The sequence below is a fragment of the Cibotium barometz genome, chromosome 2, assembly GCF_041138505.1.
Source record: "Cibotium barometz isolate CiBa-2024 chromosome 2, ASM4113850v1, whole genome shotgun sequence".
Classification (NCBI taxonomy): Eukaryota; Viridiplantae; Streptophyta; class Polypodiopsida; order Cyatheales; family Cibotiaceae; genus Cibotium; species Cibotium barometz.
This window is the reverse complement of record NC_141047.1, coordinates 56,181,065-56,197,712: the sequence shown is the minus strand read 5'-3', so window position 1 is coordinate 56,197,712 and position 16,648 is coordinate 56,181,065. Positions and strand designations below refer to the sequence as shown.

The window sequence follows — 16,648 nt, the reverse complement described above, 5'->3', positions numbered from 1 at the left end:
CCTTTATGGGCTTTTATAGGATGGATTATCAGCTCATATGTTGCAGTCACATGGCAAGCTTGTAAATCCGTCTTCACGTGATCCTTTACATAGGTAGCTAGTTTGTTTCTTTTTCCACGACCTTGTCACTTCATGGATTTTTTTCGTAACACTTTCTTGGTCTCATAGACCCTCTCTTCACGTGATCCTTTTACATAGGACCTAGTCACTTCATGGATTTTTTTTGTAACACTTTCTTGGTCTCATAGACCCTAAGTATTTCATAGACATCAAATTTCTTTCTTTCTCCTTTCATATTTCATGAGGCAATACCATATCAAAAAAAAAAAACTGAAGGCATGCCTATCGAGAACCCTTTTTAACTTGTTTGAAATTGGGTCCTAATATGTACCAGCAAACATTTTTGCCAAAGCATTGTGTCCATGTCTTGAATTCAACAAATGAAACCTTTTAAAAGAGGGCATCAGTAATAATATGTGCATGGAGGAACCTAGACCTCACCAAGAAAAACAAGGAACCTGAAACTTGGCAGCTTTTGCTTGGCTGCAAAATTGATCAAAACGCCTGAAGTAACATGCTATGGTGTTCAATGTAGTACAGTCATCAGTACAATTTCTGGTAGCGACCTTGTTGCTGTGACCAAACTATATTTCAAGATGTATTTAGAGAAGTTGGCAGCCGAGGCTGCTGGACTGCATCTCAAGATTACCGATTACCTATAGAAACAAACAATTTCCCACAATTAACCTGGAGGGTTTGTCCAGACATTCTAGCTAATCCTCTCAACAAATCATTTATACTTACCAAGCTAGAACAGTTTAACCGCTCCAATTCCCAAACTACCCTTGAGATAGATTCATCAGCTCTTTGATCCCCTCGCCGACCTGAGAAAACAGTACCAGATTGAGGACAAAGGTCTTAAAAGTCTCTGCACTCCCAACATGCATAAACTCAATAATGAAATTCCAAGAGCAGTTCCAACCAGCTTTATCTGGGCTTTAATATTGGCTATCTGGTGGGTGTGCTTCTCAACTTGTCTGAACAGCATAGCAAACAAATCAGTATGACATTAACAATTAATTGAAGTAGAAAACCAATCATCCCACAGGACAAAAATGCCATCCATACATACCTGGCTAACAATTCTTCTTTCACCGATATGAAATGCAAAGCCTCCGGCCATGTGAACTCCACATGGAATCCCAATCCTATGTTCACAAATATTCTGCTCGTATCAGGCCTGCAAAAAATGATGCATGCATTTCTTCAAAAAGAACAGTGCTTGATTTGCGATAATTGCAAAAGAATAGTGGGCCAAGTCCCTCATGGAATCGACAGTCCTCTGTCTCAATCTTTGCGTGGCATAATCGGCAGATCCTCTCCTCAAGGGTCTCCCTATGAGCTCCGCAAATCTGAAGACTCACTCAGCTCTCCCTTTCTCCAGTCTGAGGAGCGAGTGGGATTAAATCTGTATTTGGAAATTGCAATCCACATGGCATGGGACGTGTGAGCAGACCTAGATCTATCATCTCAAATGACGAATGTAATTTTGAATGCTGAAATACTGGCATCATTAGGTCTCATGAGTAGCATGACATCCACATAAAGGATGAGCAGAATCAAATCCTCTCCATCCTTCTGAACATAGAGGGTGTTCTCAGTTAGGATATTCTAGAAACCCTGACCAATCAAGTATGCATGGATTTTCTCATACCAAGCTCTAGGAGCTTGCTTAAGACCATATAATGCCTTCCCTAACCTGCATACTTTATGTTCCTGACCAAGTTGCACAAAACCAATGGGTTGTGAGACATACTTCTTCACGCAAATCACATTGCATTGCATTGACAACTTTGTCTTATCTCTTAAGCATCATTAAGTGAAGTTTTAGTTAGCCCAAAGTTGTCAATGCAATGCAATGCAGCTATATTATATGCAATGGTTACAAATGTGATCTATGAATAGATCTATGCTGAATATCCTTCTCAGAATGAGAGAGATATTGTGAATGCTGATGGAGAATGATTGTTCCTTGCTCCACTGTTGTGGACCCTTGGATGCTGGCTTCCCTCTATGTAGGAGGTAGGAAGATGAACTATATGCTGGATATGCTGACTATATTGCTGATCTACTGTCTCCCTTGCTCCCTGGATAGGAAACGCTGAAGAGAAGATGAGATATGATGCTGACTCTATGCTGAATTATATCCCCTTGTCTCCTAGGAAGGAAAACGCTGAGAAGATCCAGATGATATGAACTGAATTGATGCGATGCCTTTTATATGCTGATCTGATGCTGGTTGGGCAGATAGGCTGCTGTCGGCCAGATGTAAATGCTCACGACTGCCAGAAATGCTCTATTAAATGCTGTCGGCTGGTCACAACAGTCCACAAACTGATGTATTTAAATGCTCATGAAGACTTATGTGCTGACAATGGTGCTAACACAGCCCCATGCTTATGCTTTGATTAATGCCTGGATTATACTTGGATTAATGCTTAAATGTCCTGCTTAATGCTTATGGATGCTAAGATATGCAATGTCACGTGCACACCCATCCGTGTGCACGTGACATTCCCCTCTGCTAAACTGTTGTTGGGTGGTAGTAGGTACACCTGGCAACCTTTCGACTCCTTTGCTAATCCTCCTCTACTGAAACCACTACCCCACTTCTTCTTCTGTCGGGATTGAGGTCGAATAATGCAGGAGTTGAATCCTTTGAGCCAAAGACTTCTTCACTGCGGGAATTGAATGGCAAATGCTACGAAAACTGCTTGGAAATACCTAAGTCACCCCTGACCTGTCTATGGAATCCTTTCACACGCCATCTCCGTCGTTCGTGAACCTCTGAACCTCCTGAGGCGATGTTGGAGGAAACTTCCATCTTCTTATGTGGAAGAGAACTCCCTGTTGTTGCCAGTTGAAGCCCAAAACTCCATTTACTCCTTTGATGATGGATGTCATTCTTCCCCAGAGAACTCATGGGCAAAACCTGTATGCCTTGCAGATGCAAGATGCGAAACTGACTGCTAGGATGACTACTATGCTGATGCAAGCCTTGTGCAACCCTATATGATGTGCAAGAATGCAGATGGATGGGTTACTGATGCATGCCTAAGGGGAAAACCCTAAGACCCTAAGGGTGGTTACCAATAAGACATGTGAGGGATTGATCGTAGTAATCACAACCTTAGGCTAACTAAAACTTCACTTAATGATGCTTAAGAGATAAGACAAAGTTGTCAATGCAATGCAATGTAGCTATATTATATGCAATGGTTACAAATGTGATCTATGAATAGATCTATGCTGAATATCCTTCTCAGAATGAGAGAGATATGCTGAACGCTGATGGAGAATGATTGTTCCTTGCTCCACTGCTAAGGTCCACCCTTGGATGCTGGCTTCCCCCAATGTAGGAGGTAGGAAGATGAACTATATGTTGGATATGCTCACTATACTGCTGATCTACTGTCACCCTTTCTCCCTCGATAGGAAACGCTGAAGAGAAGATGAGATATGATGCTGACTCTATGCTGAACTGTATCCCCTTGTCTCCTAGGAAGGAAAACGCTGAGAAGATCCAGATGATATGAACTGAATTGATGCAATGCCTTTTATATGCTGATCTGATGCTGGTCGGGCAGATAGACTGCTGTCGGCCAGATGTAAATGCTCACGACTGCCAGAAATGCTCTATTAAATGCTGTCGGCTGCTGCTACAGCCATCGGCTGGTCACAACAGTCCACAAACTGATGTATTTAAATGCCCTAAATGCTCATGAAGACTTGTGCTGATGATGGTGCTGACACAGCCCCATGCTTACGCTGTGATTAATGTCTGGATTATACTTGGATTAATGCTTAAATGTCCTACTTAATGCTTATGGATGCTAAGAAATGCCATGTCACTGGTACACGTGATGGCTGTGCACGTGACAAAACACCCTCATATGATCAGCTTTGGGCTTCCTTTCAAACCAAGCTTCATAAGGCGTGATTGTCTTCAATGCCTTGGTTGGACATTTGTTAAGCACATATGTAGACCAAGCAATAGCTTCCATCCAGAACCTAGCCTGTGTGGCCATTTTTGTGCCTTAACCATGCATTGTGCCATCTCCATAAGAGACTTGTCCTTCCTCTCAGCCACACCATTTTGTTGAGGTGTGTATGGCACGTGCGTTGATGCTTTATGCCTCTTTCCAACAAATAAGCATTGAAAGAATGTGACTTGTATTCACACTCTGTATGTAGGGTTTGAATATTCAGATTTGTCCCATTCTCAACCATAGACAGAAAGTGTTGAAAGCATATGAACACATCTAACTTTGCCTTTTGCCTTTAGCGGATAAACCCAAGCACATCTAGAAAAGTCATCAATGAATGTGCCAAAGTAATTCTCTTCTCCCAAAGATGGTGTCCTCATGGGACCACAAACACCAGAATGTATGAGTTGTAATCCCCGGACAACCCTAACTGAACCATCCTTTGGGAATGGTTTCCGATGCATTTTACCCAATATACACCCACCCTCACAAAAATGTTTGACAGGTGTCTCTAAATGTGGCATGTCTGAAACCATCTGATGCCTCTACGAAAAACATTAAATTGCCAAAATTGACATGCCCAAAACGTGCGTGCCAAACCTCTGCATCAACCATTGTGGTCTCTACAGGAAAGAATTACGGATCAATAACTTCCATTCAAGCTATTTACCAATCATTTGCGTACTTAAACGCAGACTCAGTAATAGTAATTCATGCTATTCCTTGGACTCACTGCATATGCATCATGAACGACTTTGTCGTACTTATCCAATCTATACAACCCATGGCATAGTGTACCCGAAGCCACAATGATATCACCATCATTACAATCATGCTATGCACTTACCATCAATGAACTCTACCACTAGACCAGCTCTAGCAATGGGGCAGACACGAAGGAAATTTTTCTAATGCCAGGTACATATAAAACATCTCACAAAGTGATAGTCCCACCATTTGCAGCAATGAGCACTATCTTTCCAACACCCTTCACAAGGTACAAAGAGCTGTTGGCATATGAAACACTTCAACCTTCGGGTGCAGGTCTGTAAAACAAGTGTCCTCTTTGGAAGAATCATAACTGCATGTGATCAAACAAGCTCAATCATCCTGCACAAAGGTTGAAGATAGGTCTTCATTCTTGGCGTTTGGAGCTTAAGCGTCAGCTATTGACATGCCAGAATCTTTCTTCTTCCATTTGCAAGCCTTTTCTTGCACTCCAAATGTAATGGCTAGGTTTGACGGTTTCCTACAGTAATGACATTTTCCCTTTTTCTTGGCTTTCCCAACATCATGCTTATCCGCATTTGACTTCCTAGATGATTGGATGGCCTATCCAGAATCAGCTTTTGGCTAATAACCATCCTGTGAAGATGCCTTACCCTTGCCCTTGCCAAATGCCTGATCACCACCACACATACCTCACATGCTTATCCTAGTTTTTTCTTCCTGCAATAGCAGACCCACCAACTTCTCAAATGTGAGATAGATTAAGGGAGGTGTGGAAACCAAGATAAGATGGAGGCAATGAATTCAAAGTTGTAGTGATCAGCTGGTTGTCCGGGGTCACCCCATCAATGTTGATGAATGATTATCCCCGTTCATGAGACTATACCAAAATAGACGTGCTCCAGGCAAGTACATGAGGTACCAAACCCAATGGAACACCAATCCACCAAGCATTTCTGGGCATATACACGGAGGCACAAGTCCCAACGGAAACCCAAGTCTACAGTATCACATGAGTGGCATCAATTCCCGTCATAAACAACTGCCCAATCCAATGTACATACATGATAAGAAAGCATGGGTGGCCAAATGGTGATAGGGCCTCTGTTGTGGGTGTGCCCACGCGTGTAGGTATTTCTCCATTTTTCCTCATGTTCCATATTTTTCCAAGTTTTGTTGGTCGTGGGGGGTCAATCTTCTGTTGGCCAACTGGAGTATTTGTTGGCCGACTTGATCATGGTCTAGTCGATTGGACATATTCCAGTCGTGGGCCCTAGTGGGGACTGTTGACCCAGTTTCTATTGGCCGACTGGCTTCCCCAGGTAGTATTTATACCATGCCTTGCCCCCCACACTTCATTGTATCATTCTGTACCGGATTGAATAGGAGAATTAGGGTTAGAGTTTCATGTGGGAGACATACACAGAGAGAAGAAGAAGGGAGAGAGAGAGAGTTGTGGGGATAAGTCAACTCACCAAGTGTGAGTGTGTGACTCCCCTATCACACATGTGTGACTCCCCTATCACACATGTATATTGCACTAGTACACATAGTGCACTTAGTACATTAAAAGTACTAAGTGTACTATGTACTATAACTTATGGGCTTGTACACACTATAAGGGTGGGCATAATGCCTTTACCCCAACAACCTCCCACTTAGAGGCAAAGTGCCCTTAAATGAAGGAAAAGAAAAATCAGCATGTACATGATAATATACAAGGCCATATCAAGGCTGAAACTGGCCTCATCCAATGCCCATCAAGTGTGTGCAATGAGCAAACCGCTCTGGAGGCAAACTCTTTGTCAACAGATCAGCCGGGTTGTCATCCGTATGAATCTTAACAAGCTGAATTTGCTTGTTCTCTATCACGTCTCTGATGAAGTGATACTTCACATCCACATGCTTCGTCTTTGCATGAAAGACAGGGTTCTTTGCAAACTGGATGGAACTCTGACTGTCACAATGCAACAATGGAATATCCCCTGTATAACCCAAATCAACCACTAACCGAGATAGCCATAATGCCTCCTTGCAAGCCTCTGTGGCTGCAATATACTCGGCCTCTGTAGTAGATAAGGCTGTGCACTTCTGCATCCTGGATATCCATGACACAGCACCTCCTGTGAATGTAAACACATAACCGGTAGTAGACTTCCGGTTATCTGGATGACTGGCATAATCCGAATCCGTGTAACCATGCACTAATGCATCCTGTTTGCCAAAGCATATGCACATATCCTGTGTGCCCTTCAGGTATCTCATGACACCTTTCACTGCTTCCCAATGCTTCTTGCCAGGGTTGGCCATGTATCTAGAAACCACTCCCACTGCAAATGCAATGTCCGGCCTAGTAGCAACCATGGCATACATGAGACTACCACAAGCTGAAGCATACGGAATCTTGGCCATATCAGCCCTGCCACTATCTGACTGTGGGCTATCCATAGCACGCAGTTTCATATATGGAGGCAAAGGAGTACTAGTCTTCTTCCCTCCGTCCATATTGAGCCTCTGCAAAACTTTGCCAATGTATTCCTTCTGAGACAAATACAACACATGCTGATTTCTGTCCCGAAGTATCCGCATACCCAAGATGTGATTTGCATCACCCAAATCCTTCATATCAAAGGTTTGATGCAGCCTCTTCTTCAAGGCATCCATCTCTTTACGAGATTTTCCGGCAATCAACATATCATCAACATACAAGATGAGGATCAATAGACTGCCATCCAAAGCTTTCTTGGTGTATAAGCAGTGATCTATGTTACTTCTCCTGAAATTCTGGGATTTCATGAATGTATCAAATTTATGATACCATTCCCTTGGTGCTTGTTTGAGCCCATAAAGACTCTTTTTCAGCTTGCATACAAGCTTCTCCTTTCCACTCACTGCATAACCCTCTGGCTGTTGCATATATATCTCCTCATGGAGATCACCGTGAAGAAAAGCAGTCTTCACATCCATCTGAATCAAGTCCAGATCATCATGTGCAACCAAAGCTAACACAGCTCTAAGTGTGGTCATTTTGACCACTGGAGAGAAGACCTCATTAAAGTCCACACCATATTCCTGCTTGAAGCCCTTAGCCACTAACCTGGCTTTGTATCTTGGCTTTGCATCAGGTGCAACTTTGAGCCTGTAAACCCACTTGCATGGCAAAACCTTCTTGCCTGCAGGCAAATGCACCAACTTCCATGTTCCATTTTTGTGCAGAGAATCCATCTCTGACTTCATAGCACGCTCCCAAAGAGCCTTGTCTGCCCTCTGTAAAGCCTCCTTGTAACATGAGGGCTCCCCACAGTCAGTGAGCATCAAGTAGTCAACCCCTGGAACAAACCTGTCAGGGGCTCTGGAGGGTTTTGTGGACCTCCGTACCCAATGACCATCATTTGCAGGTTGCTGTCCAGCCTGCATATCACCTATTGGTGGCTCCTGTTCCATGCCATAAGGCTGAAAAATCATGCCCGGTATCTCCTCTAACTGTGGCATATCCATAGGGATATCTTCTGCCATCTCTGGCTGTCCATTTGGACCATTTTCAGCACCATTTAAGGGCTTGTTTTGCTGCTGTAATGGCTGATTTACAGCCCTTGGTTGTTGTCCATGATGTCCATCATCATCAAAGATGACTCTGCCAGGCTCCTGTTGCCTTGCAGGCTCCTTATACATGCATGTTTCATAAAAAATGACATCATTGTTGCGTATAATCTTTCTATTCACGGGATCCCAAAGTCTATACCCCATTTCACCTCTGTCACCATATCCTAGGAATATGCATTTGTGAGACTTAGGATCAAGTTTGGTGCGCATTTCCCTGCGTATGTGCACGTACGCAACGCAACCAAACACTCTCAAGTGCTTGTAGGACGGAGGCTTCCCTGTCCATACTTCCTCTGGCACTTTCCCACCAAGCCTCGTGTTAGGTGACCTGTTTATAAGATGAACGGCTGTCATAACAGCTTCAGCCCAAAAACCATGAGGTAACGCAACATGTGACAACATAGAACGGACCTTCTCCTGAATGGTCCTGTTCATCCTCTCTGCTGTCCCGTTTTGTGGAGGATCATAACGAGTAGAGAGCTCTCTCTTGATGCCTTTAGCATCACAAAAGTCCTGAAACTCTTTGGACATATACTCTCCACCATTGTCGGAACGCAAAGCCTTCAGTGTTTTACCAGTTTGATTCTCAACATGAGCAACAAACTTCTCAAACACTGAGAATGTATCACTCTTCAAACGAAGAGGATAAACCCACACCTTGCGTGTGGCATCGTCAATAAAAGACACAAAATATTTTGCCCCTCCCAAAGAAAGCTGAGGCATCTCACATACATCTGTATGCACAAGCTCTAACTGAGCATCTTTCTGTCCAAGAGCTTTCTTGTGGGGGCACTGGAGTTGCCTGCCATATATACAATGCTCACAAAACTGAAAACTTGAAAACTTTAGAGAAGGCAAGTAATCCAAACGAGACAATTGCTCCATTCCTTTGACACTCATGTGTCCTAACGGGCTATGCCACATAGAGAAATCCGGCAGCTCGGTTGCATTTACATTCGCATGGTGACAAACACCTGCATGCATGAAGTAAAGAGTGTCCACCTTAGAGCCTCTGGCAACAACCAGTGAGCCCTTACTAATCTTCCACTTTCCACGACCAAATGTGGTAACATAATCAGCATCATCAAGCTGTCCAGTAGAAAGTAGGTTCTTCTTGATCTCAGGCACATGCCTGACATCATGGAGCATAAGCTGTGAGCGATCTGAAAACACAAGCCTCACATCACCTCTGCCAAGAATCTTGCATGCATGGTTGTCACCCAAATAAACTACTCCTTCATTGCCAGCAGTATACCTGACAAACAAGTCTCTGCAACCTGTGACATGAAAGGAGGCACCTGAATCAATGATCCATGAGTGCATACCATTACCATCTCCTGTAAGAAGTGAATGGGCATCGAGTGAAGACGTGAATAGGACCTCATCCTCACTGTCACCTGCATGTGACACATTGATTTCTTCAATCTTGACTCCACTTTTGCCCTTTGGCTTTACATCTTTGGCTTCATCTTTGTCTTTGTCTTTGCCTTTTCCCTTTTCCTTTTGATCATTCTTCCATTTGTAGCATTGCTTTTTGATATGTCCCTTCTTGCCACAATAATGGCATTCCAAGTTCTTTTTGGAGCGGGACTTGTTCCTTCCCCGTTCTTGGCTTTTACCCCTTTGCTGGGATCTCCCACGTGCATTCATTGCATTGGACTTTCCAACAGAGTTGTTCTTCCTGTTCATCTCCTCTTGAAGAAGAGCACCCTCCACATCTGCATATGACAGCATAGCATTCGAATTGCTAGTGGCTGTCCTAAATGTGTCCCAACTCTCTGGCAAAGTGCATAAGAGAAAGGTGGCTTTGAACTCATAGTCCATTGCCAACTTTTGATTAATGACCTGGCTGACAACACCATTAAACTCATTTAGATGGGCTGTCATAGACGCCCCTTCCTTCATTTGAAGACCTATGAGTTTCTTCAACCAATATACTTTGCTTGAGGCACTTTGCTGGGCATACAAGTCCTGCAATCTCTGCCACATTCCCCAAGCTGTCTTCTCTTTACGAATGCTGAAAAGTAAAGAGTCTGACACAGACAACATGATAGTAGATCTTGCCAGCTCATCCATATCTTCCCACTCTTCAGTAGTAAGAGAAGCGGGCATTACAGGTACGGATGGCTGGGCAGCCCTCTGCGCTGCCTGGTTGGGCAGCGTGGGCAGCAGCTGGGCAGCCCACGCTGCTGGCTGGGTAGCCCACGTCTGCTGGCTGCCTACGCCCAGCTGCTGGGCAGCAAAGTACAGTGCGACGGGCTCCACCTCGCCTACTCACGCGGACCACCACCACGCCTTCGACCGGCCCATAACCAGCAGGTCGACTAGGTGTTGACGGACAGCCTCCTTCGCTCGCACCGCTTGTCGCCTACGTGCGAAGAGAAAAAACGAACACACAGTGCCGACTCAATGTTGCCGCCACCTTCTCTTTCTGCCCACCTGCCTGCGAGACTGCTGCGATGCTGTAGATGGTTCGATACCTGCTGTGCGCTGGCTCAATGTTTGCTATGCAGCGCTTTGCAGCACCTGTGCCTTGCTCACGCTGGCCAAATTCCAGCGCTGTTTCCAAATGCTCACTCGCACAGGAAACTTGCAGCGCACGTGCTCCTCGCTGAGCACCAGAAAGTTCCTCTGCTCGTGCCAAGCTCAAGGCTCCATAGCCGAGCTTCTTCTTCGCCGATGAAGATGACTCCGCACACCCGCACACACACGGACACAACCGTGGCTCTGATACCAGTTGAATGGGAGAATTAGGGTTAGAGTTTCATGTGGGAGACGTACACAGAGAGAAGAAGAAGGGAAAGAGAGAGAGTTGTGGGGATAAGTCAACTCACCAAGTGTGAGTGTGTGACTCCCCTATCACACATGTATATTGCACTAGTACACATAGTGCACTTAGTACATTAAAAGTACTAAGTGTACTATGTACTATAACACATGGGCTTGTACACACTATAAGGGTGGGCATAATGCCTTTACCCCAACACGGATCTAGTGTATAAAGTAGAGTTTATAGAGCTTCTCTCTCTCTCTACACGTCTGTGTTTTCTCTCTCACAACAGTTGTCTCATTTCCGCTGTGCATTCTGACATGGTATCAGAGCCCCAGGTGGCTTGAAGCTTGGAGACAGTGAGAGTTCTTTATGTCCCATCCCTTGGTTTTCATCTTTTTTCATCTCATATCCGACAGCGGAAATGAGACAACTTCTATGAGATAGAAAATGCAGAAGTGTAGAGAGAGAGAAGCTATATAAACAGAATGATACAATGAAGTGTCGGGGGCAAGGCATGCTATAAATAATACCTAGGGAAGTCAGTTGGCCAGTAGCAACTGGGCCGACAGCCCCAAGCAAGGCCCATGACTAGAATATGTCTAGTCAGCCAACAAAATAGCAGTCAGCAAGACCATGATCAAGTTTGCCAACAAATACTCCAAACGGCCAGCAACAGATCCATGTCAGCCACAGCAGATAGTGAGGAGACGCCTGGCACCCTCTTTTTTGCATACACTACGCGGCTAGGACGTAGAATTCAGATGCCAACGGTTGAGGGCACTCCAATAGCAAGACCACGGCCTCTCGTTGCATTTTCTCTCAGATTTCTGGAAGAGGCCATGGGATAGTTTTCGGCCACAGAAGATCACTCTCTTCATGTAGTAGCTGGCACATAGGAGCTTGGCAATTGGTTGGCCATTGGGAGTGGGCCAGCATTATGTATGAGATGTGGCCATTCCCAAGAGTCCCAAGATTGCCCTAAGGCTCAGCACGTTTGGCAGCGGATCTCACACATTTTCACATGAATTGAGCAACTCCCGCATTTTTCCGTGGGGCACAGTTGCTTGGGCCAGTGAGGCCGTAGTCGTCATTTCATACGAGGAGGAGGGTGAGGGACTAGCACTTCGGGTCTCTCACCTTCGTATTTTCAATGCCACTTCCAACTCCACTACAGGTCATTGGACTTCAGGTTCTAGCCAAAGATGGAGATTTGCAGTAGTATTGTTGCGCGACACATCTAGGGAGCTCGATGCAACGAAGCCATCGAAGGCACCCTCAACCTGCTAGCACAGTCCATCCGGAGCATCTAAAATATCATTCATACCCTCCATGGTCAATGGGGGGAGCTGTCACAAACCCCTATATTCTAGGGACACGCGGATGCGTGTCAGGCCTAGAAACATGCGGATGCATGTATGTATTATACCTGGGCATGTGTATGGATCATATGAGTGGATGCATATGAGTCCAAGGACATGGCAGGACATTTGTGGACTTTCGGGCGGTGCCCGTGTGGATTCCGGCCATGCACACATGGTGTGTTATGATGGCAGGCGGAATATTTTCAAGTACAAGAATGATGATAGGTGGTTCTCCAAGTTTACATGTGCACAATGCATAAATGATGCATGCCATAACTTTATTTTACTTTGCGTGACATTGTCTTGCTGCCTGGACAATGCTTGTTATTTTGGCTTGTGAAGTCCAAGGGACCGGGGACGCCCGGGCACCTTGTGGACACGTGTGTGCACTCCTGTTTGGGCCTAAAACTGTGGGCTTATGGGGCTGGTTGCTTGCTTCCCGGACTCACACAAGCTTGGACAACGATCCCCACACTCTTCTAAAGGGCTGGTTGGTAAATTTTAGACTTGCAATTTCTGGTTATTGCGAGTTTTGGGCTGGTTACAGGTGTCCAAAGTCAACTTGGACAGTACAGGACAGCTCTAGGGACCTCCACAGGGCTGTAGGACCCTTTACAGGTGGATTTCTCGCGACAGAAAGTTACTGTTTTGGACTGGTTATTGCACAAAACAGGCCGGACAGCAATGGAATATGTGAGCATGGATGTGTCTCAAGGATTCCTGGTATAGCAGGTGCTTAGGGCAAGCATTGGGGACACTTGCTCGCGGAGAACACAGGTTTCTGGATCAGTTTCTCGCGTGGAAACAGGGCCTAAAGATCCATTTACATCTTGTGCAGGGCGGAGTACCTGTGAGGATTATGATACTCTTGTGCAGGGCGGATGTACCTGTGAAGAGGCTTGTGCAGGGTGAATGGGAGAGAGAAATAGGTTTAGAGTTCATGTGGGAGACATACACAGAGAAACAAGGGAGAGAGAGAGAGAGAGTGTAACGCGCGGAAGCTCTGGGTAGTCTTCTTTCAGCCCTAAACACTCTTGAAGACCTCCTGATGCAAAAACGCACCTTGATGCAAAAACGCAGGTAGAGAGAGAGTAGAGAGAGAGAGTGAGAAGTGCTGGAATTTCAGTATATACTATGTACAAAAAAGGTACAAATCTGTACAGCACTTGGCTGCCCTCTTGAAAAGGTGATAAACCCTAATTCTGGCCCCCTAGGGACCCTCCTACTGACTCACACCCCTAGTGGGTGGAATACCAAGACATTGAGCAAAGGGGCTATTTATAGCCCCTTGGATTAAATGATGAACTGGCCGACTGCTGGTCGGCCAGTTACAGATTCATTAAATGCCCTTAAATGCAGCCGACTGGATGATCTTGTCCTTGACTTCATGCGCCTGCTGCTGCCACGTCAGCCGACCTGTTTTCTGGTACAGCCGACTGTACCCTGGTTCTTCTCCACATCCAAACTGGCCACATGCTCCATAGTCTGACTCTATCTGGTTCCTAGTCTTTATCTGCTTGCCTCTTCTGGATCTAGCCCTAGAAATGTCCATGGCATCTGTGATGCACATGACATCCCCCTCTGCTAAACTTGATGACGGGAATCCAACCTGCTCTTGGATGACTGTCATCATCCCAATCCTGTTCCGAAGTCCCTCTGTCATCATCCATCCCTGGCAAACCTTTTTCTCTGAAACTCCGTTCTGTTCTCCAAACCACTCTGTCTCTGATGAAGATCTATGCATCTGGTCTTCCTCTAGTCCACAATCCATTCCTGCCCTGGCTCCGAACACCGTCTTGGTCTTCGTTCCTGGAACTGAGTCTGGCACTCTCACATCACCCTTGGAGGATCAACCTCCCTTGGGACCGTTCCCTTAGAACCTATCTGGCTCACGGAACTGCCATCCCTATCTGGCACTGTGGAACACCACCAACACACCTCCTGGGAGTTCTTCCCGATCTGTGTTCCCGTGTACTTTCCTGTACCTTGGACCTGTACACCATCATCTGGGCTTTGAATCCGTGTACTTTCCTGTGCCTTGGACCTGTACACCATCATATGGGACTGAATCAGTGTTTAGCTTTGCTGAGCCTGATGCTCTGATACCAATGTAACGCGCGGAAGCTCTGGGTAGTCTTCTTTCAGCCCTAAACACTCTTGAAGACCTCCTGATGCAAAAACGCACCTTGATGCAAAAACGCAGGTAGAGAGAGAGTAGAGAGAGAGAGTGAGAAGTGCTGGAATTTCAGTATATACTATGTACAAAAAAGGTACAAATCTGTACAGCACTTGGCTGCCCTCTTGAAAAGGTGATAAACCCTAATTCTGGCCCCCTAGGGACCCTCCTACTGACTCACACCCCTAGTGGGTGGAATACCAAGACATTGAGCAAAGGGGCTATTTATAGCCCCTTGGATTAAATGATGAACTGGCCGACTGCTGGTCGGCCAGTTACAGATTCATTAAATGCCCTTAAATGCAGCCGACTGGATGATCTTGTCCTTGACTTCATGCGCCTGCTGCTGCCACGTCAGCCGACCTGTTTTCTGGTACAGCCGACTGTACCCTGGTTCTTCTCCACATCCAAACTGGCCACATGCTCCATAGTCTGACTCTATCTGGTTCCTAGTCTTTATCTGCTTGCCTCTTCTGGATCTAGCCCTAGAAATGTCCATGGCATCTGTGATGCACATGACAGAGAGAGAGTTGTGGGGATAAGTCAACTCATCAAGATGTGTGTGTGACTCCCCTATCACACATGTATATTGCACTAGTACACATAGTGCACTTAGTACATTAAAAGTACTAAGTGTACTATGTACTATAACTTATGGGCTTGTACACACTATAAGGGTGGGCATACCCCAACAACCTCCCACTTAGAGGCAAAGTGCCCTTAAATGAAGGAAAAGAAAAAAATCAGCATGTACATGATAATATACAAGGCCATATCAAGGCTGAAACTGGCCTCATCCAATGCCCATCAAGTGTCTGCAATGAGCAAACCGCTCTGGAGGCAAACTCTTTGTCAACAGATCAGCCGGGTTGTCATCCGTATGAATCTTAACAAGCTGAATTTGCTTGTTCTCTATCACCTCTCTCATGAAGTGATACTTTACATCCACATGCTTCGTCTTTGCATGAAAGACAGGGTTCTTTGCCAACTGGATGGCACTCTGACTGTCACAATGCAACAATGGAATATCCCCTGTATAACCCAAATCAACCACTAACCGAGATAGCCATAATGCCTCCTTGCAAGCCTCTGTGGCTGCAATATACTCGGCCTCTGTAGTAGATAAGGCTGTGCACTTCTGCATTCTGGATATCCATGACACAGCACCTCCTGTGAATGTAAATACATAACCGGTAGTAGACTTCCGGTTATCTGGATAACCGGCATAATCCGAATCCGTGTAACCATGCACTAATGCATCCTGTTTGCCAAAGCAAATGCACATATCCTGTGTGCCCTTCAGGTATCTCATGACACCTTTCACTGCTTCCCAATGCTTCTTGCCAGGGTTGGCCATGTATCTAGAAACCACTCCCACTGCAAATGCAATGTCCGGCCTAGTAGCAACCATGGCATACATGAGACTGCCACAAGCTGAAGCATACGGAATCTTGGCCATATCAGCCCTGCCACTATCTGACTGTGGGCTGTCCATAGCACTGAGTTTCACATATGGAGGCAAAGGAGTACTAGTCTTCTTCCCCCCGTCCATATTGAACCTCTGCAAAACTTTGCCAATGTATTCCTTCTGAGACAAATACAACACATGCTGATTTCTGTCCCGAAGTATCCGCATACCCAAGATGTGATTTGCATCACCCAAATCCTTCATATCAAAGGATTGATGCAACCTCTTCTTCAAGGCATCCATCTCTTTACGAGATTTTCCGGCAATCAACATATCATCAACATACAAGATGAGGATCAATAGACTGCCATCCAAAGCTTTCTTGGTGTATAAGCAGTGATCTATGTCACTTCTCCTGAATTTCTGGGATTTCATGAATGTATCAAATTTATGATACCATTCCCTTGGTGCCTGTTTGAGCCCATAGACTCTTTTTCAGCTTGCATACAAGCTTCTCCTTTCCACTCACTGCATAACCCTCTGGCTCCTGCA

General features: G+C 45.4%; 1 protein-coding gene across 5 annotated transcripts in view; it reads right to left on the bottom strand.

The window, feature by feature from the left end:
• Positions 1 to 345: 345 nt before the first annotated feature.
• The window catches only part of LOC147641240 (uncharacterized), a 59,404-nt gene continuing 43,101 nt past the window's right edge, over positions 346 to 16,648 (bottom strand). For 4 of the 5 annotated variants that reach the window (XM_086819463.1, XM_086819473.1, XM_086819454.1 and 1 more), the window contains 4 exons: positions 1,133 to 1,240; positions 983 to 1,037; positions 805 to 884; positions 346 to 716 (listed from right to left, as the gene is read on the bottom strand). In XM_086819463.1, coding sequence (XP_086675589.1) covers positions 840 to 884; positions 983 to 1,037; positions 1,133 to 1,240 — 208 coding nt within the window. In that variant the 3' untranslated portion in view covers positions 346 to 716; positions 805 to 839. The remainder of the gene's footprint in view (positions 717 to 804; positions 885 to 982; positions 1,038 to 1,132; positions 1,241 to 16,648) is intronic. The other variant, XM_086819481.1, reaches the window with a different exon arrangement.